The sequence below is a fragment of the Oncorhynchus gorbuscha genome, linkage group LG16 (genome assembly GCF_021184085.1).
Source record: "Oncorhynchus gorbuscha isolate QuinsamMale2020 ecotype Even-year linkage group LG16, OgorEven_v1.0, whole genome shotgun sequence".
In the NCBI taxonomy this organism is placed as follows: Eukaryota; Metazoa; Chordata; class Actinopteri; order Salmoniformes; family Salmonidae; genus Oncorhynchus; species Oncorhynchus gorbuscha.
The window spans coordinates 21576548-21604386 of NC_060188.1; the positions used below are offsets into that span (position 1 = coordinate 21576548).

The following is a 27839-nucleotide window of genomic DNA, read 5'->3' on the forward strand; positions in this document are numbered from 1 at the left end:
TGGGCCAAGGCATTCCTCTCCTTTCAGAGGATGACAACATGACAGTTACCACCCCCCTACGGGAGAACCCAAGTAAGGCGACCTTCGTGCCATAACAGAGGAACCTACAGATCTCTGCTCGTCCTTCCTGTCTCCTTCATACTCTCCCTCCTTTTCCCTAGATCCCACCCATCTTCACTCGCCCTCTCTATAGTAAGAGTTTTGAACTCTTCCATCCTCCTCTCTTAGTGTGCATCTCTCTCTCTCTCTCTCTCACCATCTTACGCTCCATCTTGAGCTCCTGCAGGTACTTGGTGAGTTCGATGCAGATGTTCATCATCATGTTCTCAGCAATCAGCTCCCTCTGTCCTGCGTAGTCGTTCATCTCATTCAGGATGTCCAGGAAGGACTGGTGGTTGGAGAACCTATGGGAGAGGAAGGGGAGTGAAGAGGGGGGAGGGACGAGGGAGGAAGGGAGGGAAAGGATACAGAAGAGATGAGATCTGTAATCGATTTGGGCATTGACAGGAAGTTACATACACTGTTGCTTAAATAGCGGTGTTAGCCAGGTAATGATAGGTCCATTACTTCCTTATTCCCGTTTCCCTCTCAGGGGGTATAGTAGCAGTCATTTGCATTGCTCTGCAGGTGCTGGCATAGCCTCTCCAACTACAGTACTATAGACAGGAAAGCAGTTTGAAAACACGTCATTGAAATTACGTCATGTATTGTGGGTGTATTATTTTAGTCAAGCTTTGTTTTCCTTCTCTATGTCTGATTAGGAACTGAAAGTCATGTTGAAGATCACAGCCGGCCTGGGCAGGTACAAATAAAGCACATTTATTTTATGTCCACACACACATTCATTCACACACACGCACACAAAAGCCCACAATAGCTCACCTGCATTCGTGTTCCTCTTTACAGCCTCGTTTAGGATTGTATTTCTTTGTTAGATTTCTGTCAATATTAGGAGAGGGGGGAGATATGGTAAGTAGTCTGGAAGATAGACTATGACAAAAGCACAGATGCAAACTTAATTATCCTAAATGATAGGAAAACACAATGCATCAAATGGAGGGTGTCTATTCAAATCTCAATAAACACGTTCAAACCTAAATTGGTTACAGTTTGCGTTGAATAGAAATTATTCAATTTAAAATCAATCCACACCGCTAAGAAACAATACACAATATTTGCTTCTTGTAGGCAAGACTGCCCCGGTCCACTGGCACAGTTGATCTTTCCTTTTTATCTCAATATCAAATCATTTCTAGGTAACAATTAATTACCTTACTGTAAATGTTTTTAGTGAAAATGGTCAAAAAGAAACTAGCAAGAATTCTGCTAAGACTGAGTGGTCTGTCAGAGTGGTCAGAGAGGAGCCGAATGGGAAGGATGTGTAACCTGAAAGCCCAAGAATTCTGCTAAGACTGAGTGGTCTGTCAGAGTGGTCAGAGAGGAGCCTAATGGGAAGGATGTGTAACCTGAAAGCCCAAGAATTCTGCTAAGACTGAGTGGTCTGTCAGAGTGGTCAGAGAGGAGCCTAATGGGAAGGATGTGTAACCTGAAAGCCCAAGAATTCTGCTAAGACTGAGTGGTCTGTCAGAGTGGTCAGAGAGGAGCCTAATGGGAAGGATGTGTAACCTGAAAGCCCAAGAATTCTGCTAAGACTGAGTGGTCTGTCAGAGTGGTCAGAGAGGAGCCTAATGGGAAGGATGTGTAACCTGAAAGCCCAAGAATTCTGCTAAGACTGAGTGGTCTGTCAGAGTGGTCAGAGAGGAGCCGAATGGGAAGGATGTGTAACCTGAAAGCCCAAGAATTCTGCTAAGACTGAGTGGTCTGTCAGAGTGGTCAGAGAGGAGCCTAATGGGAAGGATGTGTAACCTGAAAGCCCAAGAATTCTGCTAAGACTGAGTGGTCTGTCAGAGTGGTCAGAGAGGAGCCTAATGGGAAGGATGTGTAACCTGAAAGCCCAAGAATTCTGCTAAGACTGAGTGGTCTGTCAGAGTGGTCAGAGAGGAGCCTAATGGGAAGGATGTGTAACCTGAAAGCCCAAGAATTCTGCTAAGACTGAGTGGTCTGTCAGAGTGGTCAGAGAGGAGCCTAATGGGAAGGATGTGTAACCTGAAAGCCCAAGAATTCTGCTAAGACTGAGTGGTCTGTCAGAGTGGTCAGAGAGGAGCCGAATGGGAAGGATGTGTAACCTGAAAGCCCAAGAATTCTGCTAAGACTGAGTGGTCTGTCAGAGTGGTCAGAGAGGAGCCGAATGGGAAGGATGTGTAACCTGAAAGCCCAAGAATTCTGCTAAGACTGAGTGGTCTGTCAGAGTGGTCAGAGAGGAGCCGAATGGGAAGGATGTGTAACCTGAAAGCCCAAGAATTCTGCTAAGACTGAGTGGTCTGTCAGAGTGGTCAGAGAGGAGCCTAATGGGAAGGATGTGTAACCTGAAAGCCCAAGAATTCTGCTAAGACTGAGTGGTCTGTCAGAGTGGTCAGAGAGGAGCCGAATGGGAAGGATGTGTAACCTGAAAGCCCAAGAATTCTGCTAAGACTGAGTGGTCTGTCAGAGTGGTCAGAGAGGAGCCGAATGGGAAGGATGTGTAACCTGAAAGCCCAAGAATTCTGCTAAGACTGAGTGGTCTGTCAGAGTGGTCAGAGAGGAGCCGAATGGGAAGGATGTGTAACCTGAAAGCTTAGCTGTTATTGGCCTATTATTAACATCCAGGTCTATATAAAAAGCACCCAGCCAAACAAACTGACATTTCAGGCAGCTCTTACACTAAAAGGGCTTTCTCAGAATTGTCACAATTTCACTGTATTCTTCCAACCTCAGTGGACAGATGTGTGTGTGTGTGTGCGTGTGTGCGTGCGTGCGTATATATATATATATATATATATATATATATATATATATATATATATATATATATAAATATAAAACACAGGAAATCATGTTTGACTGCACTGCCCCATTAAGGGAAAGCCAACTCAAAACTACAGTCAAGAAGAACAATATGTTAAAACACATCCACTTCTCCTATTCTTCCTTCTTTCATTAGACCTCTCGCTGACCACATCCTGTCCATCATGTGCCAGTCTGCTCCCACTTCCTCTCCTCTCCACCAGAGCCCATCAGCAGATACTGACAGACACACTCAGAGTGAGAGTGAGAAATAGAGAAAAGGGGAGGCAATAATGCAGGCTCAAGCTTGAGAATGAGGGCAGTGTTTCTGGGACTGTCTGGGCTGGGGCAATGCCAACAGGGGGAGACAAGTTCAATTCTGCCCCAAACTAGTCATAAGACACCACATACATTTCATAAAACAGCTTTTGAGCACAAACATCAACTGCTGTGGGCACACAGACAGGAATGAGGCCTGAGGAATGAGGAACCATGAAGAATGAGGCCTACCTCAGCTGCTTGGCATAGTTCTGCTCTATCTCCGTCCTCTCCTTCACAAACTTGACATACTTCTCTACCAGTTCCAGCCCGGATTGTGTGTGCTTGTCGATGATGTCATATTGGTCCTGGGGAGAAGGAACATGAAAAGAGAGAAAGAGATTATGCACGATACACACGAGATGGATGACATCTAATGGTGATGAGCTAAGAATGACAGGGCATGCTCCATCGGATGAAGGCCGTCATCTAAAAGAACGCTGGATATTAACCAGTCTGAGGCAACATTTAGTTTACAGACTGTTGATACTGAATCTCAAGTCACCATATCTACCCAAATGTTATGCCTTCCAAGAAATCTCTACATATGAACAACCCGTAACTCCCGACCTTGAGATGCTAAATCATCCTGCTGCTAAAGAGAGGGGGAAGAGGGAGAAAAAGTTGGAAAAGGGCAAGAGAGAGAGCAAGAGGACACAGGGAGGACAACCATTCACCGACAGGAAATAGGAAATGTCCCACTCTTGCACTTCCTGTGGTACGTAGAATCAGTAGAAACATCCCAAATATGAATTGCATATAAATTGCATACAACACCTTTAAAAGGCTAAAATAAATTGAAAAACATACCAGTTTCATTTGAGGACCAGAATGTTGACAGCGGTGCCATACAGATTGTAAAATAGAAGAGATTTGATGTACTGATTCTATGACACATGGTTTTGATCTGATACAAAAAACAAAAAACACTTTATTCAAAACATAAGAGTTTTTCAATTTAAAAAATGTATAAAATTCTTGCCACCAACAGAATGTTAGGTATATAGGACATACAATCATCTCAGCTCTGCAGATTTTGCTGCGAAGAGACAGTATCATTAGATTATTCTGGTATTCTGGTATTGCCCCTATGTAGCTTGTTTCTGGTCACGGGTTCAGGAATGGCTGAAAAATCACAACATTTACCTCAAATTAACCCTACAAATAGCACTGTTGGGAGATTTGTAAAGCCATAGTCAATCAATCAACAATATAATAGTTTCAATAAAAATATTCATCTTTAACTTACAATCTGTATATACACTATGTGATTAGGAAGGTTCAGAATCTAGGCGAAACATCACAACACAGTTGAAATCAAGTTGAGGGAGCGTGCAATTGGCCTGCTGACTACAGAAATGTCCAGCAGAGCTGTTGCCAGAGAATTTAATGTTAATTTCTCTACCATAAGCTGCTTCCAACATCATTTTAGAGAATTTGGCAGTACGTCCAACCAGCCTCACAACCACATGTAACCAGTCCAGCCCAGGACCCATCCATCTTCTTCACCTGCAGGATCGCCGGATGTGTGTTGGGGGGGTGCTGAGGACTATTTCTGTCTGTAATAAAGCCCTATTGATGAAAAATACTCATTCGGATTGGCTGGGCCTGGCTCCCCAGTAGGTGATCAAATGGCCCCTGGACTTAACACTGACACCCCCCCTCCATTTGTTTGTACATTGCATAGATAATAAACAGCGAGTAGCAGCATAGCCACTTCACGTCTGCCTATAATTCACAAATGACGTCGACTAACCTGTACGCACATTGACTCGGTACCCCCTGTATATGGCTTTGTTATTGTTATTTTATTGTGTTACTTGTTATTATGTTTTACTTCAGTTCATTTGGTAAGTATTTTCTTAACTCTTCTTGAACTGCACTGTTAGTTACGGGCTTGTAAGTTAGCATTTCTCGGTAAGGTCTACACTTTATTCGGCACATGAGACAAATGAAGTTTGATTTGATGTCCTCCCAGGCCCACCCATGGCTGTACCACCGCCCAGTCATGTGAAATCCAGAGATTAGAGCCTAATGCACTTATTTCAATTGATTGACTTCCTTATATGAACTGTAACTCCGTCAAATCTTTGAAATAGTTAGAATGGTGAGTTGATATTTTTGTTCGGTGTATATTCCTGCTGTGAAGAAAAGAAGAGAAGTGCCATGTATGTGTATATAATGTACAAAACAAATCAAATGCTGTAAAAACAATGTTTATGTTTGTCCTCGGCAGAGGCTGATGGACGGGCGAAACAAAAACGCACCAAAACGGAACGCATCGTCATTTGGTTTTCCCTACACTTCAAAAGCAAAACACATCGTCAACTCGCAGAAGAAAAACTAAATAGGCTTGCTACCACACGTATCATTAACAGAAATTCCCACACTTTGATATGCAGTGAGGAGTCTTCTCGTCTCTCTTCTCTTTAGTTCCTTTTTTGGCTGGGTGCTTTATGGCCACTTCAAGCACAGACAAGCCTGTTAGAGAGTGATGATGATATGAAGGAACAGCCAATCCTCCCTCCGAACACCTCCAAGCCCTCTGTAGTTACAGTATGGGGCGGGCCGTCTATGGGAAGAGATTCCTGTCATGTTGGGCCATGTTCTTGACCCATCCTACCCCTTCAAAGGGCACGCAAAAAGAGAGTGAACAAATAACACCTACGGCCTTTTATTTGAGAAGAACACGTAACACATGAACATGTGGGCTTGTATGAAACATTGCGAGCAACTTGCTGTATGTGTGCATGTGTGTAACAGGGAGGACTTATTTTTAGATGTTTTGGGGCAGGAAAATGAGGGCCACAGCACACAGTGTGCTCTTTTTGTGTTCACCCTAAACACCACCAAGAGACAAGGAGAGAACATTGGTTTTCATTCCAGTTGAACAAAGTTCTCCTGTCTTAGCGGTTAAGTTGCGGTTAAGTTGTAAATAAACCAAGCTGATTGTTGTTTCACAAACATTAGGCCTACTGGCTTGGGGGGGGGGGGGGGTTCTTCCACCACACGAACAACCTTGTTTGCCCTCTCCATGAGACAATTTTGTCTAGAAATTGTATCCAATTTAAAGTTTCAGTAAGCTAGGACATTCAGTTGGGCTTTTCATTAGCATACTGTTGGCTTCATGATAGCATTTAGGACACGGCAAAGAACAGTAATCTTCCAAAGACTGTAGGCCCATCCATCCATGTTGGCCCTGCCTCAACCCAGCAGTCTTATACCTCCACCCCCCAACTCAAGACAGATTCACTTGTAAAGGCATCACCCTGTACATGGGAAGTCATCCTGCTCAGTGGTGGCAAAAGTACCCAATTTTCATACTTGAGTAAAAGAAAATGACTCAAGTAAAAGTGAAAGTCACCCAGTAAAATACTACTTCAGTAAAAAGTTTAAAACTACTTAGTTTATCAAAAAGCATCAAAAATAAAAATAAAATTGCTAATTATTTTAGAAAGCAAAGAGATGGCACCATTTTTGTTTAAAAAAAAAATGTATTTACTTACAGGTAGACATAATTTACAATTGAAACATGTAATTAGTGAGTTCTCCAGATCAGAGGCTGTTCTCTTAATACATGTGTGAATTAGTACTTTTGGGTGTCTGGGAAAATGGAGTAAAAAGTACACATTTTCTTTAGGAATGGAGTGAAGAAAAAGTAGCCAAAAATATAAATAGTAAAGCACAGATATCTCCGAAAACTACTTAAGTAGTACTTCCAAGTATTTTTACACCAATGATACTGCTCCACGACCATGGAGAATGTTTCCTGCCTTAGTCACTGTCTTTCATGATCTTTATAAAAGGGCCCGCCTGCCATGCTACATTTTTTACAGTCCTGGATTGTGGAACACACACAGAGCCTGTCCTCACTCTGTCACACTAGCAGCCAGGGCTAATGCCCATACACTGATCTTACACACTGAACACTAGGTGCCTAAAATAACTGCTGGATTAACGGCAAGGAAAGCAGGGGACAGATGCCACAGAGCAGGCAGCACAGTTGGCCACCAACGTTACTGGCCAAACACAATCACAACCAATTAGGCAGTCTGGACATTGTGGCGAGAGAAGGAATGAATGTTGAATGAATGTTCGCCAATAGTCTCCCTCACACATAAATACAAACATATGAAAACCTGGATAGATCTGTTTGCAAATTGAAGTCATTCTCTCACAATCAATTTCACTAGTAGTATGGTCTAAACCTGACAGAAGGTACAGTAAACTACCAGCTAATAAAATCTGTTTTCAGAGGAAAGTAGAGGTTTGAAGAAATGTCTCTTGGGTTAAAAAGTGAAACAGATGTGGCAAATATATCCATATAAATAAATACAAGAGCATGATGGAGAGATGAGATGTTTGGAGTTCATTAAATGAGGTCAAACCTAATTAGGTTGCTGGTGCTCCATGCAGCGCAGCACTGAGGATGGAAAGGGGACAGGAGGAAGAGAGCGAGGCCCAGGGGGAACATGGGTAATGAGGTCAGAACCTACCATCCCACCCTCCTCTCTGTAAATGGAGCGTTGCATACTCACTGTGTGGGTGTGGGTGTGTGTGTAGGAGGTCAGATCACTGGGTTGGTGGTGGAGTAGCCATAGCCTAGCTCTCAGATAAACAGTGTAGCAACATTGAGGGGCAGTGTGTTCTCTGCCTGATTTTCTAGTGAAAAGACTGCTTGTTTCTCTGTTTGTCTTGTCCATTGTGTGGCCTACCAGCTCCCACTGTAACTCACTCTTGTGCACATTGGCTGGGGAATCCATGACAACCGGTGGCAGTCAACAGAGGTTGAAATCAACTCATTATGCTCATTAAAACCATGTGAGATCGATGAGCGAGAGCAAAGATCCATCCAGCTATCTATTGCTTGTTGTCACACGGTACTCTAGTGGGCACCAATCCTGGTCCTGGAAAGCAAGTGTACACTACAGTGTTTTCCCAGGCTATTTTAAACTCCTCGATGAAGGTATTGGTTGTCAGTAATTAGCCTAGTTGGCAAATCCTCTCTCCAGGACTAGAGTTGGGCTGGTGACCTCTGGCATGCTCAGTACAGTGCATTGTTGAAATGTTGGAAACATTGAAGGATCTGGAGTAAATGTGCCATCATGTAACTGATATCATTCAATATGTCAACTTCAAGTCAATGGTGGGTGACAATATAAGTTGCAGAATAAAATGTATTTGGAGCAAAATGACTACAGGGCTCAAGCAGCCATGCCCATGAGACTGTGCTCCATCCGTGCGTGCAGTGGGCAGAAAGAGGCAAAAGTGTCCTATTTCTGGGAATCAAGTAACGCCCAACTGTAGGACAACTTGTTGCGGGCATAGCCCTCCCAAAAGTGGACACTTCCTTAAGACAAAACTAGTCTTGGGGCAAGGAATGTCAATGAAATTCACGCGAGTAAAAAAGTCCTAGGCCCTAGACATTTTGAATGTTTGGCAGTTTGTGCACAACAATCTGGGTCATAAGCTTTTTCTTGAGGAATTAAACATTGACTTGAACTTGGCTAGCTAGTTAATAGCATAATGATCTGAGAGACAAGACACCAGCTGCTTTGTTCTTCCGGGTCCAATGACAGCACTTTGATTTGAGTTACAAATCGTGCTATAACTTATGTACCTGCATTTACACAGACAGCCCAATTCTGATCTTTAGCCCAATTCTGATCTTTTGCCCATTTATGGAAGGGGGGACTTCTATGCAGATTCAGGAATGCACACATGCAGGAACACCACAAATTGCGTGCTGCAATCACACGCACTTAAAATTATGGGCAAAAAAAACAAACTGATCTGATTGTGCAAAGGACAACTTAGTGAAAAATATCATAATTGGACTGCCTGTATAAAGAGCATCACATTTGTATCTGTTCAGAGTGACATGCTGGTCCAACTCAAGGTGTCAAAAAGATCATATGGACCCATCCAATTGGCGACAGATTTTCATGTGAATATTCTAAAATCAGGTAACATTTTTATTTACCAGACATTTGAGAAATGTAATGGACATCCTTATGCATTCAGATCCAACCTGACGCAGCATCAATAAATGAGGGATGCTGGCCAAATTAGCCACATTTTACAAGTCCTTAAAAACCACCCTTAAGCAAATTACAAAAACGTTATTCCTTGTGTTTTGATGTGTAGCATATGCAATACTTTATAGACTACTTTCCTAATACAATTGTCCATCTTACGGTTCACCTGTCAGAGATGAGCACTAAATGCATCAGGGCATTGCATGGAAAGCCTTCGGTGTCCACAGTATGATTTTCATATTTTAACAACGTATTTATTTAAATTGTCGTGCACAAATTTGTTAACATCCCTGTAAGTGAGATTTTCATTTGCCAAGATAATCCATCCACCTGACAGGTGGCATATCAAGAAGCAGATTAAAACCGCATGATCATTACACAGGTGCACATTGTGCTGGGGACAATATAAAGGCCACAGAATTACTACAGTGGAGTATCCAGCAACTTCGCACAACCATTGAAGAGGAGTATGACAGCATTCCACAGGCCACAATCAACAGCCTGACAACTCTATGCGACGGAGATATGTTAGGCTGCATGAGGCACGCTGACTAGTTAAATAAAAAATTATATCACACCAGATACTGCCTGGTTTTCTGATCCACACCCCTACCTCTGTTTTTAAGATATCTAGGACCAACAGATGCATATCTGTATTCCCAGTCATGTGAAATCCATAGATTTGGGCCAAATGAATTTATTTCAATTGACTGATTTCCTTACATAAACTGTAACTCAGTAACATGTTTGAACTTGTCACACATTACATTTATATATTTTTGTTCAGTATGTATGCATGCGTATGTGTACATTGTATACATGGTATTCAGACCCCTTGACTTTTTCCACATTTTATTGCATTACAGCCTTATTCTGAAATTGATTACATTGATAAGGAAAACAATCTACACATAATACCTCAAATCACAAACAAAAACAAGTTTAGAAAATGTTGCTAATTTCAAAGAAATATATCACATGTACATAAGTATTCAGACCATTTACTCAGTACTTTGTTGAAGCACCTTTGGTAGCGATTACAGCCTCGAGTCTTCTGGGTATGACGCTACAAGCTTGGCAAACCTGTATTTGCAGAGTTTCTCCCATTCTTCTCTGCAGATCCTCTCAAGCTCAGTCAGGTTGGATGGGGAGTGTCGCTGCACAGATATTTTCGGGTCTCTCCAGAGATGTTCGATCGGGTTCAAGTCCGGGCTCTAGCTGGGTGACTCAAGGACATTCAGAGACTTGTCCTGAAGCCACTCTTGCGTTGTCTTGGCTGTTAAGATCGTTGTCTTGGCTGTTTGATTAAGATCGTTGTCCTGTTGAAAGCTGAACCGTCAGCCCAGCCTGGAGGTCCTGAGCACTCTGGAGCAGGTTTTCATCAAGGATCTCTCTGTACTTTGCTCCGGTCATCTTTCCGTCGATCCGGACTAGTCTCCCAGTCCCTGCCGCTGAAAAACATTCCCACAGCATGATGCTGCCAACACGCTTCACAGTAGGGATAGTACCAGGTTTCCTCCAGACGTGATGCTAGGTATTCAGGCCAGAGTTAAATCTTGGTCTCATCAGACCAGAGAATCTTGTTTCATGGGAGCCCTTTAGGTGCCTTTTGGCAAACTCCAAGCGGGCGGTCAAGTGTCTTTTACTGAGGAGTGGCTTCTTCCTGGCCAATTTACCATAAATGCCTGATTGGTAGAGTGCTGCAGAGATGGTTGTCCTTCTGAAAGGTTACAGAGGAACTCTGGAGGTCTGAGAGTGACCATCAGGTTCTTGGTCACCTCCCTGACCATGGCCCTTCTCCCCCGATTGCTCAGGCGGCCAACTCTAAGAAGAGTCTTGGTGGTTACAAACTTCTTCCGTTTAAGAATGATGGAGGCCATTGTGTGCTTGGGGACCTTCAATGCTGCAGGAATGTGTTGGTACCCTTCCCCAGATCTGTGCCTTGACACAATCCTGTCTCGGAGCTCTACGGAGAATTCCTTCGACCTCATGGCTTGGTTTTTGTTCTGACATGCACTGTCAACTGTCGGAACTTATATCTTGCCCAATTAATTGAATTTACCAATCAGTTGAATTTACCACAGGTGGACTCCAATCAGCTTGTAGAACAGGATGCACCTGAGCTCAATTTCGAGTCTCATAGCAAAGGGTCTGAATACTTATGTAAATAAGGTATTTCTGTTTTATATTTGCAAATTTAAAAAAAAAATGTTTTCACTTTGTCATTATGGGGTAGTGTGTGTAGATTGATGAGGGAAAAATGAATTTAATCCATTGTAGAATAAGACTGAAATGTAACTTAATGTGAAAAAAGGGAAGGGATCTGAATACTTTCCCGAATGCACAGTCTATGCTTCCATTAATTTCTTTCAACTGGTGCCGGGGGATGTTCAGATGAGTCTTGTGAGGCCTGTGGGCATCCTAGAGCAAAACAACTGACATGTACATGTTCGTGAGTCTAACCTTTCCACAGAGGGGTCATATTATTGTAGGCCAGACTGTTAGGATGCTGCAAACAGAAGTTGGAAGATCGTCTGTACCAACTTCAGATGTGTCCCATGGAGTAATCTTTCCGTAGAGGAGTCATAATAGTTTGCAGGCCAAACCGTTTGGATGCTACATACGGTTTTGTGAGAAGACAGATTTTCAGGATGTCTCATGGTCTGACAAACCCTACTCTAGTTCTGCCACCTTTCACCGCAGATGCGGAACTGCAACATCAGTGGATTGAGATGCATCCAATGCAACAACAAAAATACTGCCCTCTCGCTTGAATTCACAGATGTATTATTATGCTAATTAGAGTTCCGCAGGGCGTGGATATCGACTCTAGGGGTTTTTAAAGCAAACTTAAAGCAGACTCAGTGCTGCAAACTCTCACGCATTGGCCCTTACTATGTATGTCCATTGCTTGGTCAAGAGTTGTTGATATCTGATAGAGATTTGCATAATACATCCCATGCCTCAACTGGATTAGCCTGAGCTTTATTTATCACGGCCACTGATCACTCTATACAAACAATATCTAGAAAATGTTTGAGGTGAGAGGATTGGAGGGGTAATCCAAGCACTAAGGATAACTTTTTGTTGCTGATGTCAACCCCACATAAATGATTCATTTTCTGAACCAGTTGCAGTACAAATGCAGAGTCATCATTCAACAAAAACAAAAAGTGGATATTTGTTCACAGGGTAATCCAAAACTTTAGTAAGGCAATTTAAAACATGTAACCAGAACACCACAGGACATTCCCAAAACATGTAACCAGAACACCACAGGAAATTCCCAAAACATGTAACCAGAACACCACAGGACATTCCCAAAACATGTAACCAGAACACCACAGGACACTCCCAAAACATGTAACCAGAACACCACAGGACACTCCCAAAACATGTAACCAGAACACCACAGGACATTCCCAAAACATGTAACCAGACCACCACAGGACATTCCCAAAACATGTAACCAGAACACCACAGGACACTCCCAAAACATGTAACCAGAACACCACAGGACACTCCCAAAACATGTAACCAGAACACAGGACTCCCAAAACATGTAACCAGAACACCACAGGACACTCCCAAAACATGTAACCAGAACACCACAGGACACTCCCAAAACATGTAACCAGAACACCACAGGACACTCCCAAAACATGTAACCAGAACACCACAGGACACTCCCAAAACATGTAACCAGAACACCACAGGACACTCCCAAAACATGTAACCAGAACGGGGACACCACAGGACACTCCCAAAACATGTAACCAGAACGGGGACACCACAGGACACTCCCAAAACATGTAACCAGAACGGGGACACCACAGGACACTCCCAAAACATGTAAGCGGAACGGGTACACCACAGGACACTCCCAAAACATGTAAGCGGAACGGGGACACCACAGGACATTCCCAAAACATGTAACCGGAACACCACAGGACATTCCCAAAACATGTAACCGGAACACCACAGGACATTCCCAAAACATGTAACCGGAACACCACAGGACATTCCCAAAACATGTAACCGGAACACCACAGGACATTCCCAAAACATGTAACCGGAACACCACAGGACATTCCCAAAACATGTAACCGGAACACCACAGGACATTCCCAAAACATGTAACCGGAACACCACAGGACATTCCCAAAACATGTAAGCGGAACGGGGACACCACAGGACATTCCCAAAACATGTAACCGGAACACCACAGGACATTCCCAAAACATGTAAGCGGAACGGGGACACCACAGGACATTCCCAAAACATGTAACTGGAACACAACAGGACATTCCCAAAACATGTAAGCGGAACGGGGACACCACAGGACATTCCCAAAACATGTAACTGGAACACCACAGGACATTCCCAAAACATGTAAGCGGAACGGGGACACCACAGGACATTCCCAAAACATGTAACCAGAACGGGGACACCACAGGACATTCCCAAAACATGTAACCAGAACGGGGACAGCACAGGACATTCCCAAAAATTGTGCATTAGTGTTCCAACAGCATTTATACGGCATCTAACGCATATTGGAGTAGGAATCAGCTTGATAGAATGCAGCCTTTAGACAGCATGTACTAAAGTCGATTTCATCCACACTTGCATTAGTCCCCTCGTTCGGTGATAAATCATTTTGTCAAACAGATTGTGAACCGAAAACTGTATGTTTGATTCTAGAGGGGGAGCAATGAATAGAACAATTATTTGGTTGGGATGTAGGGTCAGATTTAGGACATCTTGTCTTCAAGAGATTTTATTACCAATTTACTTCAGTATGATCAGTGGAACAATTTTCATTCTCAACAATGGGCTAAAATATAGGGTAATTTCTGTGCTTGTCAGCAAGAACATGACTGACATTCCCCACACATTTTATTATTCCACTTCTTCCCAATTGTGCCACTGTAATCACATATTTGAAGTCTGATATGGCTACTTGTGTCTTTGAAAATGAATGAGGCTATGTATTACTGCAGCTATTCATGGACAGTTTTGAATAAATAATACAAATAATCATTGATATTCAATGCTCCAGGAATCAAATATTTTAGTATTGTGCACAAGCTAGGCAGAGATGGTAGGGGGACTATGTAGAGTAAGATGACAGCGAGGATCTTCAACTATATAGTAAGCATAAGTAGTATGTATCCTTGCACGAGCCTTGGCTTGCACGAGCTGGAATGGCTCATAGGGCAGGAGCCCATCTACTGTTTCTGTTGCGTGAGGCAGCTTGATGTAAAGTACACACCCTGGATAGGACGCTAGTCTACCGCAGGGCCTTACCCCCAATCTATATCCTTAGAATGCATAAACCACCTGAATATTGATATTCATTAGATTTTTCAACAAGCTTGGGTGATTTTAAGACATTTTTCAAACACCCAGCACTTGGGAAACATAGATGTGTGACCAACTCTCCTGGAAACTAAGTAGGATTTTCTTCCAGACCCATAAAAAAAGTGTTACCTACTTCCATTACCATTAAAAATTCCTGTGCCGTGCATACAACTTTCCACATGAGAAAGGGATCAATCCCTGCTTACAACCTTCCCACTGTTTCTAGCATTTGCCTGTGTCCCGATCTCATTTCATTACTGTCTGGATAAAGTGTCGAACCACAAACAAACAAAAACATACTTCATCCCCAAAAAACCTCAAAGTAACAAAGTCATCAAATTGTGAGTTAATTTAAATGTTCAAAGCATCCTAAATACACCTAACTTGTGGTCTACATTTTTTTCCCACCCCGGTCATAGAACTACGCCATGTCAAAATACATAGAATTGCAGGAAATGTGTTTTAAAACAGTAACATTATCTTGGGAGGATCTCCCAAGAAAATCATTCTTAATCATTCTCAGTATTGTTTGACTACCTCCATCAAACCCAGTCTCTTGTTATGCTCATAGTCATAGATGAAGCTACATGAAACATTACATTAAAAGTGGCAAAAACAATACTTTGCAAAACTTCACGAGAGCTAAAGCCCTTGGCAGATCCCAGACTGCTCGCATACTCACCCAGAGATCCGTTCCCCAGTCCATGTTTAACGTCTTCTTATCAGCGGATCCCTGAATACAAAGAACTTCTTCAAAGTTATCCCAATTTGGATGACGCCTCAACCCTGAAATATGAATTCCGAGGACGCTCAAATACCCCTTCTGGTATCCTTTCCGTTTCTAAACAGTGAGAATCATTTCTCCCTATAATTTAGCTAGTTATCGCTAACTAGTCTAGTTAATCTAAACAATATCCGTTGCAAAGGAAAGAGGGATAAACTAGTTTTCATATCCGCGTCACTCCCAAATCCTAATTCTTAAAGGGACAGTTCCCTAATGTATTTACCTTCAATAAAATGTTCACTGGCATGCCATAAGCAGTGACGCTTGTTTATTTACTTTTAAAAACAGTTTTGAAAATAGTTCAAGGAAAATGAATGTTCAGATTCTACTGTAATTAGACTACAGCAAGCAATACAATTAAGCATTGATATAGAAATATGAACATTCTTATTATATTCCTTTGTATGATGACAGATGCAAGACAATTGAATAGCCAAAAATCTAAATCTAAAACCATTCAAAAAACGCTAGTCACACAAAAAGTTCATAGTTAAGATTGTTTAAACACAATTCAACAAACTGTACCACTGAATCAAGGCCTATGTATTGACATTTATTTGGAGTCATTTTCTAGACTGAGGTAAGCACACACACACATAGCTACTTCACACTTACATAAATCCTCAAATTTTACAACACTATTTGTTCAAGAGGGCAGCCAGCACATGGCAGTAATACATTTCCTTTTGTTATTTTCTTATGCAGTGTAATTGCTAGCAGGGGCGCAACTTTCCCTGGGGGCGGGGGGCATGTCCCCCCCACATTCTGAAATTGCATTTTCTGTCCCCCCCACATTCTGAAATTGCATGTTTTGTCCCCCACAGTTTATCATTGGAATGTGATACAAAACGAGGCAACGGTGTGCTTTAAGACATGCAGTTTTCTCCGAGCGGTCGCATAGATATTTAAAATAAAATAAAAATGTTTTTATGTCCACCCACCATAGTTGCAGCCCTATGTGTCTAATCTACACATAGTTGACATTGACTCCAAATCCAATACAACTACATTAACAGTGAACTCACATAGATTTGTTACTCAAAGTCACATTCAAAATCAAGGAAAATACACAAGTCCGATTGAATCCCCACCTTAATCTTAAATTTTAAATATTTTTTTTTGCAGATCATGCAGTCTCATTGTTGTTTGAAAAAATATATATTTAGCTTTTTATTCAGAATCAATTGTTCAATGATGTGGATGAAATGTATTTTTAACTATTTGATTTATTAAATCCCATTGTTGCTTTAGACCAAATAATTTTCATGTCATACAAAAGTGTTACTGCGTGAAGTTTAAAATACATTCTGTCATTACTAAATTGGGAATCTGATATATTTTAAACTTTTTTTAAATGTACACACACACAAAAACATTTCATGAATAAAAGATTGTCATCCTAAAACGAAGTGGATGTTGACGCAATCTTTATAAGCGGGTGGGATTCTTATTTCATATGTCCTCAACTCGTGGCTCAATCATTTCATTCAGTGTAAGTGGAGTTCACAGGAGGTTGTGGCACCTTAATTGGGGAAGACGGGCTCGTGGTAAATGGCTGGAGCGCAATCAGTGGAATGGCATCCACGCTACGTTCCAGCCATTATCATGGGCCATCCTCTCCTCAGCAGCCTCTACTGGGCTGGAGTTAGCCTGCTCAGGAGCAGATTAGTTCTGAAATGTACCTGGCTAAAGGGTGAGACACTTTCCTATGAATGGCTATCCCGAGTTGAACTCAGAGTTGATCTAATTTACCTAGGTAACTCCTCAAACCTTCGTAGGATACCCCTCTGGATCAGATTTGCCTACCCATGTTGTAGACAGTGGCATCATTGGAACGTTGTTTGGCTGGTTGACGTCTGTGGTGTTGATTGTTATGAAATTATAATATCCTCGTCTTTTCCTCAACATACAGAAGAATTTCAGGAGTATCAGGGTACTGACCAGGATAACTAATGTAATCATTACAATAATTATAATTGTGGGGTCATCTGAAGAGGAAATAGAAGGAGAACAGGAGAGTTTAGACATGATTCAGACCAATTCTGCTTATACATTGATTCAGGCTAGCTTGTGATCTAGGATTTCTGTTTCGCAATTCAGCTCTTTAGAATTAAATGTGATTCATTCATTCATCTTACTGAAAGAAAATGAAGTATGTCTTATGACAACATGAATCACTACATCAGGGTCAGCTACATTTCTACCATAACATGACCCTCAGTCGGTCAGTTATAATACCTTTCAGAGTTATTACTGTTGTTGTTGTTCTGGTGGCTGTCCCAACTCTATTCGTGGCAGTGCAGATGTAGATCCCAGCGTTGGTAGACGTGGCTGTGGTGATTCTAATAGTCCTCTGGCGCCCCTCAGTGGACAACTTCACATTGCATGCAGCGGTGTAGTTCCACTTCATCTCAGGAGGAGGGTTCCCCTCAGCACTGCAGTTCAGAGACACATTACTGTCTGCACTCACCACTGTGTCATTCCCTAGAAGGAACTTGGGAGCATCCAAGGAGAAAGGAGGTGATTTTAGAGTAGACCACTCAAAACTATGCAACTTATGGGATTTCAATTGGAATTGGAAGCCATACCCGTCAAGTGTTTTTGATTTATGAAAAAGATCAAGATTAATAGCCAACTTACAGTGCAAAGTAATGTTGAGAGGTTCCTATGTCACTGTAGGATGGGGTTGTGGTCCCTCTGGTCCCAGGTCCAGTTCTGCTCTACATCTATACTGAGCTCCATCATCATCTCTACTGGGGCTGATCATCAGAGTATCTGACACATCCACTGGTGTCTTACTGACAGTACTGTAAGTTACATGATCTAAGGGTTCATTCCCTTTGTACCACTTCACAACCAGGTTCTGTAGAGGAGCGATGTTCTGGATGTCACACTGCAGCGGGTACTTTGTCCCCTCCACCATGGGACCAGAGTGGTTCAGAACAGAGATGGAGATGCTGTCTGGAATCTTTGTGATATAAATACCTTTTTAAATAATTGTTTTCCACATGTATTTTTCATTTCTCCTTTACACTTCCTACTTGTATGTGTTAATTGTATAGTGGACTTCACTATTGTACAGAAAAAACAACATTTTTATACTAAACGGTGATGTTTTCCTGATGAGTCTACTCATATTCAATGGGACACACTTCCTGTACACAGTGAGAGTAAGGTCTTGACTGCATAGGAGACTCCCATTCAACTTTATGTTGCACCGAGCCTGTGTACCCCAGTCCACCACAGCCATGTTCCAGGTGACAAACTGGCTATTTTTCTCCAAGCTTGTATTTCCTTCTGTAGAGACCCAGTGCATCCCTAGGTGGGTATTGAACAATGTGCTGCAGTTGACCTCCAGTGGATTCCCGTGTCTCACCACCACCACTGGAGGCTCCAGAGTCAGGAGGTTGATGTCAGGAAGACCGGCTTCATCTGCAGCTGGTGATAAAGTCAGAGTGGGTGGTGTCTTTAGTCTTTGGTTGGATTTCACAATGACCTTTCCTGGAAACTGCAGTATGGGTGAACTCTGAGACACATTATATTACATGGCAGACATCATAATTGATCCCTTCATCCCTTCTGAAACATGCTGATAGGGGAATCACCTTTCCCAAAATATTCAGACGCATTTCTGATTGTTCAAGTACAGTATATCATGGAACAACAATAGCTTAATAGAGCACTGTAAAGCACATCGTCCATCCCTATGTGTTACAAACTTGACAATGGTGCTTCTGTCAAATATGGAGTTTATATAGGTGTAATTGACCTGTGTGTAGCTGGTGTGGAGGAGTCAGGCGCAGGACAGCAGATATGAATAAGGAACGTAATTTACTCAAGGAATCATTAAATACAACTCAATAAACTACCCCACAATAACGGACTGTATACATACAAACAATCACTCACAAAAACCATGGGGGAACAGAGTGTTAAATAATAAACAAGTAATTGGGGGGATTGAAACCAGGTGTGTAAAACAAAGACAAAACAAATGGTAAATTAAAAGTGGATTGGCGATGGCTAGAAGGCCGGTGACGTCGACCGCCGAACGGCGCCTGAACAAGGAGAGGGACCGACTTCGGTGGAAGTCGTGACAATAGGTTAGCACATACTAGCCAAACACCCATACTAACAATCAAGCACCACACCCACCATCAGCAGTCATATATGTTGCTCTCAATGTTACACCACATGGAAATTCACACCCACCCCGCCCATTTAGACACTGACATATCACTCAACAACATCAACAGTGTCTGAGTTGTACCTGAGTGAGTGTGTGTTTCTTGTGATTTCATGTCATTATATAATTGTATCCTCAAATTAGGGTCCTGAGTTGTTTCTATCCATGTGACCTGATCAGGAAAAACTCAGGGCCCTGTCTACTGATGACTGTTACCTTATTGCATTATTGCAACACATCAATATAACTTTTTTATCGCTCATTGAATACTTTAATTTCTTGACTTTAATTGCTCTCAAATATTAGCCTTCAAATTGGCCATTGTGGGGTTAAAACTAATTTCCTTTGTCAACAATCAACTTCCGTTCAAGTTTTGTTAGCGGGAGGCGAGCACATGTTTAAGTACCAAAACTGGGAGACAGAAAACAGTTACTATATCACCAGAGTAGATAATAACTATATGATAAACTACAGTGAACATAAACATCATAATCCACACAGCGATCACAACAATAGATATTAATAGATAAGTATGGACCAAATTAACCACTCACTTCCATGTAACAGCATGAGCATGAGGAGGCCCAACATCCTCTGGAGTGAGATCATGGTAGTTCTCTGGTACCCCATGCTGAGCAAGGTGAGGGTGATGGGGGATGTTGTAAGACAGGATGCCCTGACTGATGGTCCACCCGTTGGTCCAGGCTCGGTCCTAACACTGTGCTAGTGCCAGTTAGTGTATTTCAGGCAGAGAGCTTACTGTGTGAAGCAAGTGTTTCAAAGAGGAAATTCAAACCCTACCCTGATGCTGTGCAAAGAGGAAACTGTTAAACTGAAACATGACTGAATCAAACCAGTGATGGAAAAAGTACCCAATTGTCATACTTGAGTCAAAGCAAAGATACCTTAATAGAAAATGACTCAAGTAAAAGTGAAAGTCACCCAGTAAAATCCTACTTGAGTGTAAGTAAAAAAGTATTTGGTTTTAAATAAACATAAGTATCAAAAGTAAATGCAATAGCTCAAATATACTTAAGTATCAAAAGTAAATGCAATAGCTCAAATATACTTAAGTATCAAAAGTAAAAGTAGAATCATTTCAAATTCCTTATATTAAGCAAACCTTTTTCCTTATATTAAGCACATTCTTTTATTTACCGATAGCCAGCACTCACACATAATTTATAAACAAAGCATTTGTATTTAGTGAGTCTGCCAGATCAGAGGCAGTAGGGATGACCAGGGATTTTCTCTTAATGTGCGTGAATTAGACCATTTTCCTGTCCTTGTAGGCATTAAAATTGTAATTTTGGGTGTCAGGGAAAATGTATGGAGTAAAAAGTATATTATTTTCTTCAAGAATGTAATAAAGTAAAAGTCATTAAAATATAAATAGTAAAGTACAGATACCCCCGAAAAACGACTTACGTGGTACTTTAAAGTATTTTTTACTTAAGTACTTTACACCACTGCATCAAACCACAACGTCAGTTCTCATTAGCAAAAGAAACGGACTCCTACTTCACCTTGTGGTGTTATCTTCAAACATTGTTTTGCAATTTTTTATAAAATAAATACATTGCAGTTATAAAACAATTCCACATGTTGTGTTGGCATGTCAGTCTAACACTGTCTTATTAACATACCTGTTTAACATGTAAGAACTTCATTAACATCCTTCCTCATCCATGAAGGAACCATAATATTGCTGTGATGCATGATTGACATGTGTATAACACAGGAGGCTGCTGAGGGGAGGACGGCTCATAATAATGGCTGGAACGGAGTGAATGGAATGGTATCAAACACATTTGAAACTATTCCACTCCAGCCATTACCACGAGCCCGTCCTCCCCAATTAAGATGCCACCAACCTCTTGTGGTGTATATCTAATGGGAAGAGGGTTAGGTGGGTTTGATCATCATGGTGACTGTCTTGAGGGAGTAGGAGCCCCCATGGAACTCTGCCCAGTAAACCCCGTCCTGGTAGCGGCTGCGGTAGTGACCCCCTCGATACCACACGCCGTTTAAGTTGGAGTGGGCACACATGTGGTACCACCAGCCCCCCTTCTGGAAGTGGGCACAGTTCCCTAATGAGGAAATGGAGAGAGAAACCAACTCATCAAGCCAAACCTGGGTGTTCAAACAGGCAGCCATGAAAAGAGCCAGAAATGAAAAGAGAGAGGGTAGTAGAGGTCAGAGTGGATTCACCTGAATAAGCATCCTTATCCTTGTCCAGAGTTGTAAAGGCTTTGTCATTGTGCCAGGACATTGAGTCTCCGGCGTTGCCTTGGTATTCCCCCAGCCTCAGACGGTACCAGTCGCTCTCAGGCTCCAGGCGGAAGCTGTCGTACTCTGCAAACACCTGGCGGCCCTGCCAGTCCTCCATGGCCACCCGAAGCTTGTAGTGGGCCTGCTTGGTCAGCCAGTAGAGGTGCTCCAGACCCAGCCAGTACTCTCCATCCAGGTTCCCAAAGCCTTGCTGTGGTGGAGGGGTACAACAGATAGTTTAGGGTTATGTTCACTGTAGCAATAGTTTTCATGATTTCTGTGGTGTTAAACCGTCCTCAACTGAAGGATACTCTTGAGTCTCTGAGCTGTAATACCAGCTGTTTTTCTGGTTTTATAGCCCACTGTGATTGTTGTCAATTACAGTAACTATACAGCTCATGTTTCATCACATATAATCAGCTGAAATGAAAGGCAAATGGAGGAGGGGAAAGGATTATGGGTCTGCAGTGCACACACTCACTGTGTGTTTTGTATTACAATGGTAATAGCACACTGGCTGATGTCATAACAAGCTCTTGAGTGCTTCACTTTTAGTGGCTCACTGCAAACTGGAGGTGAGAGCACCTTGTACTGCTCCCAGGTCCTGAAGAAGTTGACTGATCCGTCCTGTCTCCTCTGGATGACGGTCCAGCCTCCCTGGGCCTTGGTCTGTTCACACCAGGCCTGCAGAAGCCGGTTGGCGCTCTGTGGACGCAGCAGGTAGATCCCATTGGTGGTCTCGCCCGAGTCCAGCACATGCTGGCAGTCCCTCCAGGGTCCTGAGGGACAGATATGGTGTAGGTATGTGGCTGACAAAGGCAGTTAGGATTTCGGAACCTGGGTTCAAATAGTCATAATTGTGCTCGATTGAGCCTGTCTGGTGCAATGGAACTAATGGAAGTCCAAACTCCGCCCACCTGCCACTAGGTAGGCTCAACCAACTGCTGGAAATGAGGGAGTGAGTGAGACACGTAATGGAGAGAGTGGTCTGGAATTGTGTTTGTTTTAGAGCCAACAGGGTCACAGATACATGTTTTCTCGATTTGCTTCAGCTTATCTCTTTGCTGCAGAAGACATTCTTTCACCACACATGTTGTATGTCTTATGTCACACTAGAAGAGATAAGCGTACACCGCATGAACGGACGCAGAAAAGCTAAGCATCACCTCTCTCTCACACAGTCCAGACCAGGGGTTATTCATACTGTAACCGTACACTCATTCTATAGACAAGTATCTCCTTGTCACTCATCCCACACACATAAGCTCTGAGTCATGCTCCCTTTATTCTACATTGTAACTGGTGTGAAGTCCACATGCTGCTGCTGCTGCTCAGCTCCACTGGGGGAGGAGCCTGTCCATACAAGGTGGTGTCACACATCTGAATGCTCTGCCTTGTAATCTCACACATTCCAGTGGCGCACACAACGTGCATTGTATGGGGGTATCACCTTGTAATTCAAGGTTACATAGCAATGTCCTAAAGATGGCTGTGATTAGGGTGTGTGTGTGTGTGTGTGTGTGTGTGTGTGTGTGTGTGTGTGTGTGTGTGTGTGTGTGTGTGTGTGTGTGTGTGTGTGTGTGTGTGTGTGTGTGTGTGTGTGTGTGTGTGTGTGTGTGTGTGTGTGTGTGTGTGTGTGTGTGTGTGTGTGTGTGTGTGTGTGTGTGTGTGTGTGTGCGTGTGAGAGAGTTTGTTTGGTAAATGAGATTTTTTAGATTCTAATATATGTTTATTTGGAATTCATCCCATTTGCTCTTTCTAAAGAGGAGGTGCTGACAAATCTGGTTATTGGTACCAAATTGTGGATTAGCTACTTTTGATTTCCTAAAAGAGGATTATATTTTGGACCATTTGATTGTTATTTATAACATATATTATTGATGAATTTGCAAATGTTATATCAAAGTCAAACTTTGTGTGTGTGTGTGCATGTGTGTGTGTGTGTTACTCATTAACAAAGCCCCTTCTCTACTCTGATAAGAACAGTTGGCAGTTATTAGACATTGTTTAGGCATTCCCAGAGAGATAACAAAGTCCTATCAGCGGGTCAGTGACTCCCCGAGCTTCTGCACAGTGTCTTCTGGAGTGTAAATAACACTGACAAAATACTGACATTGTTTCATACACAAACTCAAGGTCCCAACAGCAATCAATGAAGCATTTGAAGGGCCGAAAGAAAACAGCTTGCTTGTTCTGATTGTTGTCAGAGGTGACAGAAAAACAATATCGAAAAACAATATCGAAACAAAGCAGGAACCAATGAGATATGCAATGTATTGACTGAAATAGAAACAAGGTGTTATAATGTGTGATAACGCTGCCCGGGGAAGATACGTAATGTTACTCTTTCACACGGTCTTACAAAGACAGACTTTCATTCCTACATAGACAGTGTTGGTTAAGCTGAAAGCACGTTGGCAGTTGTAAGCTCTGAGGGTGCAGTGATTTACCTGGGGTCTTAGTGACAGGGAAGCTTATGAAGGGGGCGTCGGTAGGGGTGTCGGCCATGTTGGTGGGGAGCACCTTTGTCCCCTGCAGGGGTTCTCTCTCCTCCTGTGGCTGTAGTGGAGGGGCACCCTGGTCTCTCTGAACATCATTAGCCATCTCCTTGGACTGTGAGCTGTCATTCAGACGCCCACTGGACTGGATACTCAGGGGTTCAGAGGTCATCTGTCCAATAAAACACAAATATATGAAGACTTTTGTACAGACCATTGTGGGTACTGTAGTATGTTATGGTACAACTTTAGCTTCATGGGTCAGGGTCAGTGCTTGAGAAAGGCCCATGATAACAATGCCAGTGGTTTGATAAATACAGAGCTCCCCCTACCTGTTGAGGTGGGGTAGTGTTCTTGGTGGCCTGGCACAGCTTCTCCAGCCGAGCGATGAGCTGACTCTGGTTGCTCATCATGGAGGTGAGGGCTCCATACTTCTTCTCCAGCTCCCTGTAACTAGTGGAGATCTGCAGCATCTGGGATGTTGGTCCACCATGACCGAGCAAAGCAACAGACAACGGGCCAATCAGGGATGTATCAAGGTGCTACATGCCTGTCATCAATAGGTAAAGGATACTAAGACAGTAGAGAGATAGTAGGAGCAGGTATACAGTTATATGATTTTAACTTCCCCCTTATGAACACAGCTGTTCCCACAATGCTCTCTGTCTGATTACCTGTGCGGTGACGTTGAGCAGTAGGTTCTCGACCCGCCTCTGTTCGATCACCTGGTCCTTCCTGTACATAACCTCGTGCAGCAGCTGGGCATAGAGCTGGGCGATGCGGGAGTTCATGCTGCCGCTCTCTTTCCGTAGTGCCCCTACCTCCGTAACCAGGGCGCCCTCCTGTTCTAGCTGGCCCCTCAGCTTCTCCAGCTGTTCCTGCTGACGGCTGAACTCACCCCGCAGAGCCGTTACATCTGAGTGGTTGGAGGCTCCGGTGGTGGACTCGGTGCTCACACACAGCGCTCCCTTCAGTTTCTGCTGGGGAATGATAAAGGTGTAGGAGCAGCGGCCTGCTTTTAGCTCTGAGGAGCGGGACGGGCGCTTCTGGGACTCTTCCTTCCGCCCCCCCACCTCAGGCATGACTAGGAGGAGCCCCAGCAACAGAGACAGGCCAATAGTCAGCTGCTTCTCCATCTACCTGTTCAACTGCTCTTCTGTCTGTGGAAATAAGCAGTGATAGAGATTCATTAGCAGATTCCCCCAATAAAACATGATACTCTATATCTAGAACATGTAGAGATGTATTCATTCAGTAAAACTAGCTTTTCCTCATTTTAAACAACTATAATTGTACACCAAGTACATCGCAGTCAGACACTGGCCACAAAGATGCAAAATTCCATACAGGCAATTTCAGTGGAAAGCAGAGCATGTAAACGTGCCACCACAATATCTAAGATGCAGCTCAGACTGTCTTCAAGCCTTGACAGCCCACCAGATGTTCCCCTGGAAGGTGAAAGTACACTTAACCCTGTCTGCCTGGCTGGAGTTTATTAGCAAGTCAACACTGGGGTGACGATGTTCAACAAAACCCAGTCAGAGTCAACTCACACTTCCATCCCATTGGTCAACACAATCCTTTCAGGGTCAACTCTGGCTACCACCATTGTCAACACCATAACCACCATTATCACCTCAACATTGACACAATACACTATATTTGCAGGGGTCACTACTCCTCAACCTCAGTGAAACACATTATTGGTACCAACAAGTTTCTGTAAGTAAACTGGAATACCAAAGAAAAAGAATACATCACATGATTGCCAAATGGTAGTGTCAGAAGCCCTGTACCATATCGCCAAACATTAACCATTGATCATCTATCATTATAATAGCAGCACTATTCTTATTCAATCTGAAAGGTGATCCTACCTTTGTAACTTTTAAAGTGAGGAGCATGACTTACCTCAGTCCTGTTCAGAGGTATAGAGTCAGTTGGCAAACTCTGTCAGCTGTGTTCCTGTGCGTATCCCAGAATCCTGAGCTCTAATGGGTACAGAATGTACTTCTTTAAAGCATCCAGATGACAGGACTAACGGACCTTTCCTTAGCATTGCCTCAGAATGGTCTACTGCCGCAGAATTGCCTCCCAATGAGAAAGTCCACCGCTGTGGCTGTAGCATGCAGCCCGGCGACCCTTTTTCCTAGTGTGTCTCAGGCAGACCAGAGAGACTGAGCTACAGCAAGAAAGACTCAAGGGAGAAAGAGAACTACTCACCAAACTGACACACAACATTTTTTCAGCAGCAAGACCTCCCCCTCACTTCATCCCTGTCACATGCCCTCTAAACAAAGAGAGACATAATTACAAACTACCCTAATGACACCCCCTCTCTCTCTCCCCTCCCATCCTCTCAACTCAGCTGCCTCTGGCCCTCAGTGCAGGAGGCAGGAGCCCTCTCTCTGTCTCGGCCCGTTGCCTCCCTTCAGCCTGCTGTTCTCTCACAGAGGCCTACTCCCAGGCGGTCCACCTGTTACTGCAGTTCAGCTTCAAAAGGGAGCCTATCAGTAATCAATATAATTTATAAAACAATGTCCAATATAAAAACAATACATTGAGGGTTATAATATGGATAAGATGCAGATGAAGGTGAATATCCACCGTATGACGAGGAAAAATTCTGTCAGTCATCCTGGATAGTCTCTTTCAACTGCTGTGTGCTAGTAGATACGGTACAGACGGCATTTCATCTGAAAAGGACCCATGAGCGCAGGAACATGGCAAATGTGGTGTCAAATGAAAGCTAAGAGTCTATAAATTTACAAATTAAGGCATATATACCTTTTCCAACCATTTCCACCCTAAAAATGTGGAATAAGCAAAGGCTTTGATTTCTGGTCCAACAGATAGAAAATGGGTCTTAGAAAACATCTACCTGAAAAAGTTTGAAAAGGTATTAGAAATACATTAAAAAACAATCATTTAAAGACCTCTGCCAACTAATATCAACACTTAAATTTTGTTTTTTAGATTACTTTAGATTACATTGCCTTCTGCCTTGTAATTCCATGGCCAAAAACCTCTAATTTCACTCACTCATGAGAAAGGAGGATGAAAGGTCACAGAAGTAACAAGTAAAGGTACACCTACCAATTAGTTACAGTGTTTTTACTGAGATCAAGTTTGTTTATGAATTATTAAGTGATTAAAACTATACCAGTTGGTGTCAGAGGAAGGCCCAAGAAATTGTCCAAATCTTCAGTCACCCAAGCCACAGACTGTTCTCTCTGCTACCGCAGGGCAAGCGGTACCAATGCATCAAGTCTGGAACCACCAGGAGCCTGAACAGCTTCTACCCCCAATCCATAAGACGTCTAAACAAGACTACTAAATAGCTAATCAAATGGCTACCCAGACTACCAGCATTGACCCTTTTTGCACTAACTCTCTTGCACACACTCTAGACTCTATCACACACACACACACACACACACACACACACATTAACACACACACACACACACACACACACACACACACACACACACACA

The 27839-nt window shown here is 42.9% G+C and overlaps 1 protein-coding gene and 1 pseudogene across 2 annotated transcripts; both read right to left on the reverse strand.

Moving 5' to 3' along the window:
* Window positions 1-15564, reverse strand: part of LOC124000324 — a 30570-nt pseudogene extending 15006 nt beyond the window's left edge.
* Window positions 15565-20656: 5092 nt separating this feature from the next.
* Window positions 20657-26651, reverse strand: LOC124000481 (angiopoietin-related protein 2-like). 2 transcript variants are annotated; one of them, XM_046306857.1, is made up of 8 exons: window positions 26566-26651; window positions 26254-26333; window positions 25017-25502; window positions 24675-24815; window positions 24295-24514; window positions 22430-22623; window positions 21785-22055; window positions 20657-21663 (listed from the first exon to the last, which is right to left on the reverse strand). In XM_046306857.1, the coding sequence occupies exons 3-8, from the start codon at window positions 25476-25478 to the stop codon at window positions 21479-21481; spliced, it is 1473 nt and encodes a 490-aa protein (XP_046162813.1). In that variant the 5' UTR covers window positions 25479-25502; window positions 26254-26333; window positions 26566-26651; the 3' UTR covers window positions 20657-21478. The 2 variants fall into 2 exon arrangements, with proteins under 2 accessions (XP_046162813.1, XP_046162811.1); XM_046306855.1 differs by lacking the exon at window positions 26566-26651 and having other exon boundaries at window positions 26254-26505.
* Between the last annotated feature and the right edge of the window lie 1188 nt (window positions 26652-27839).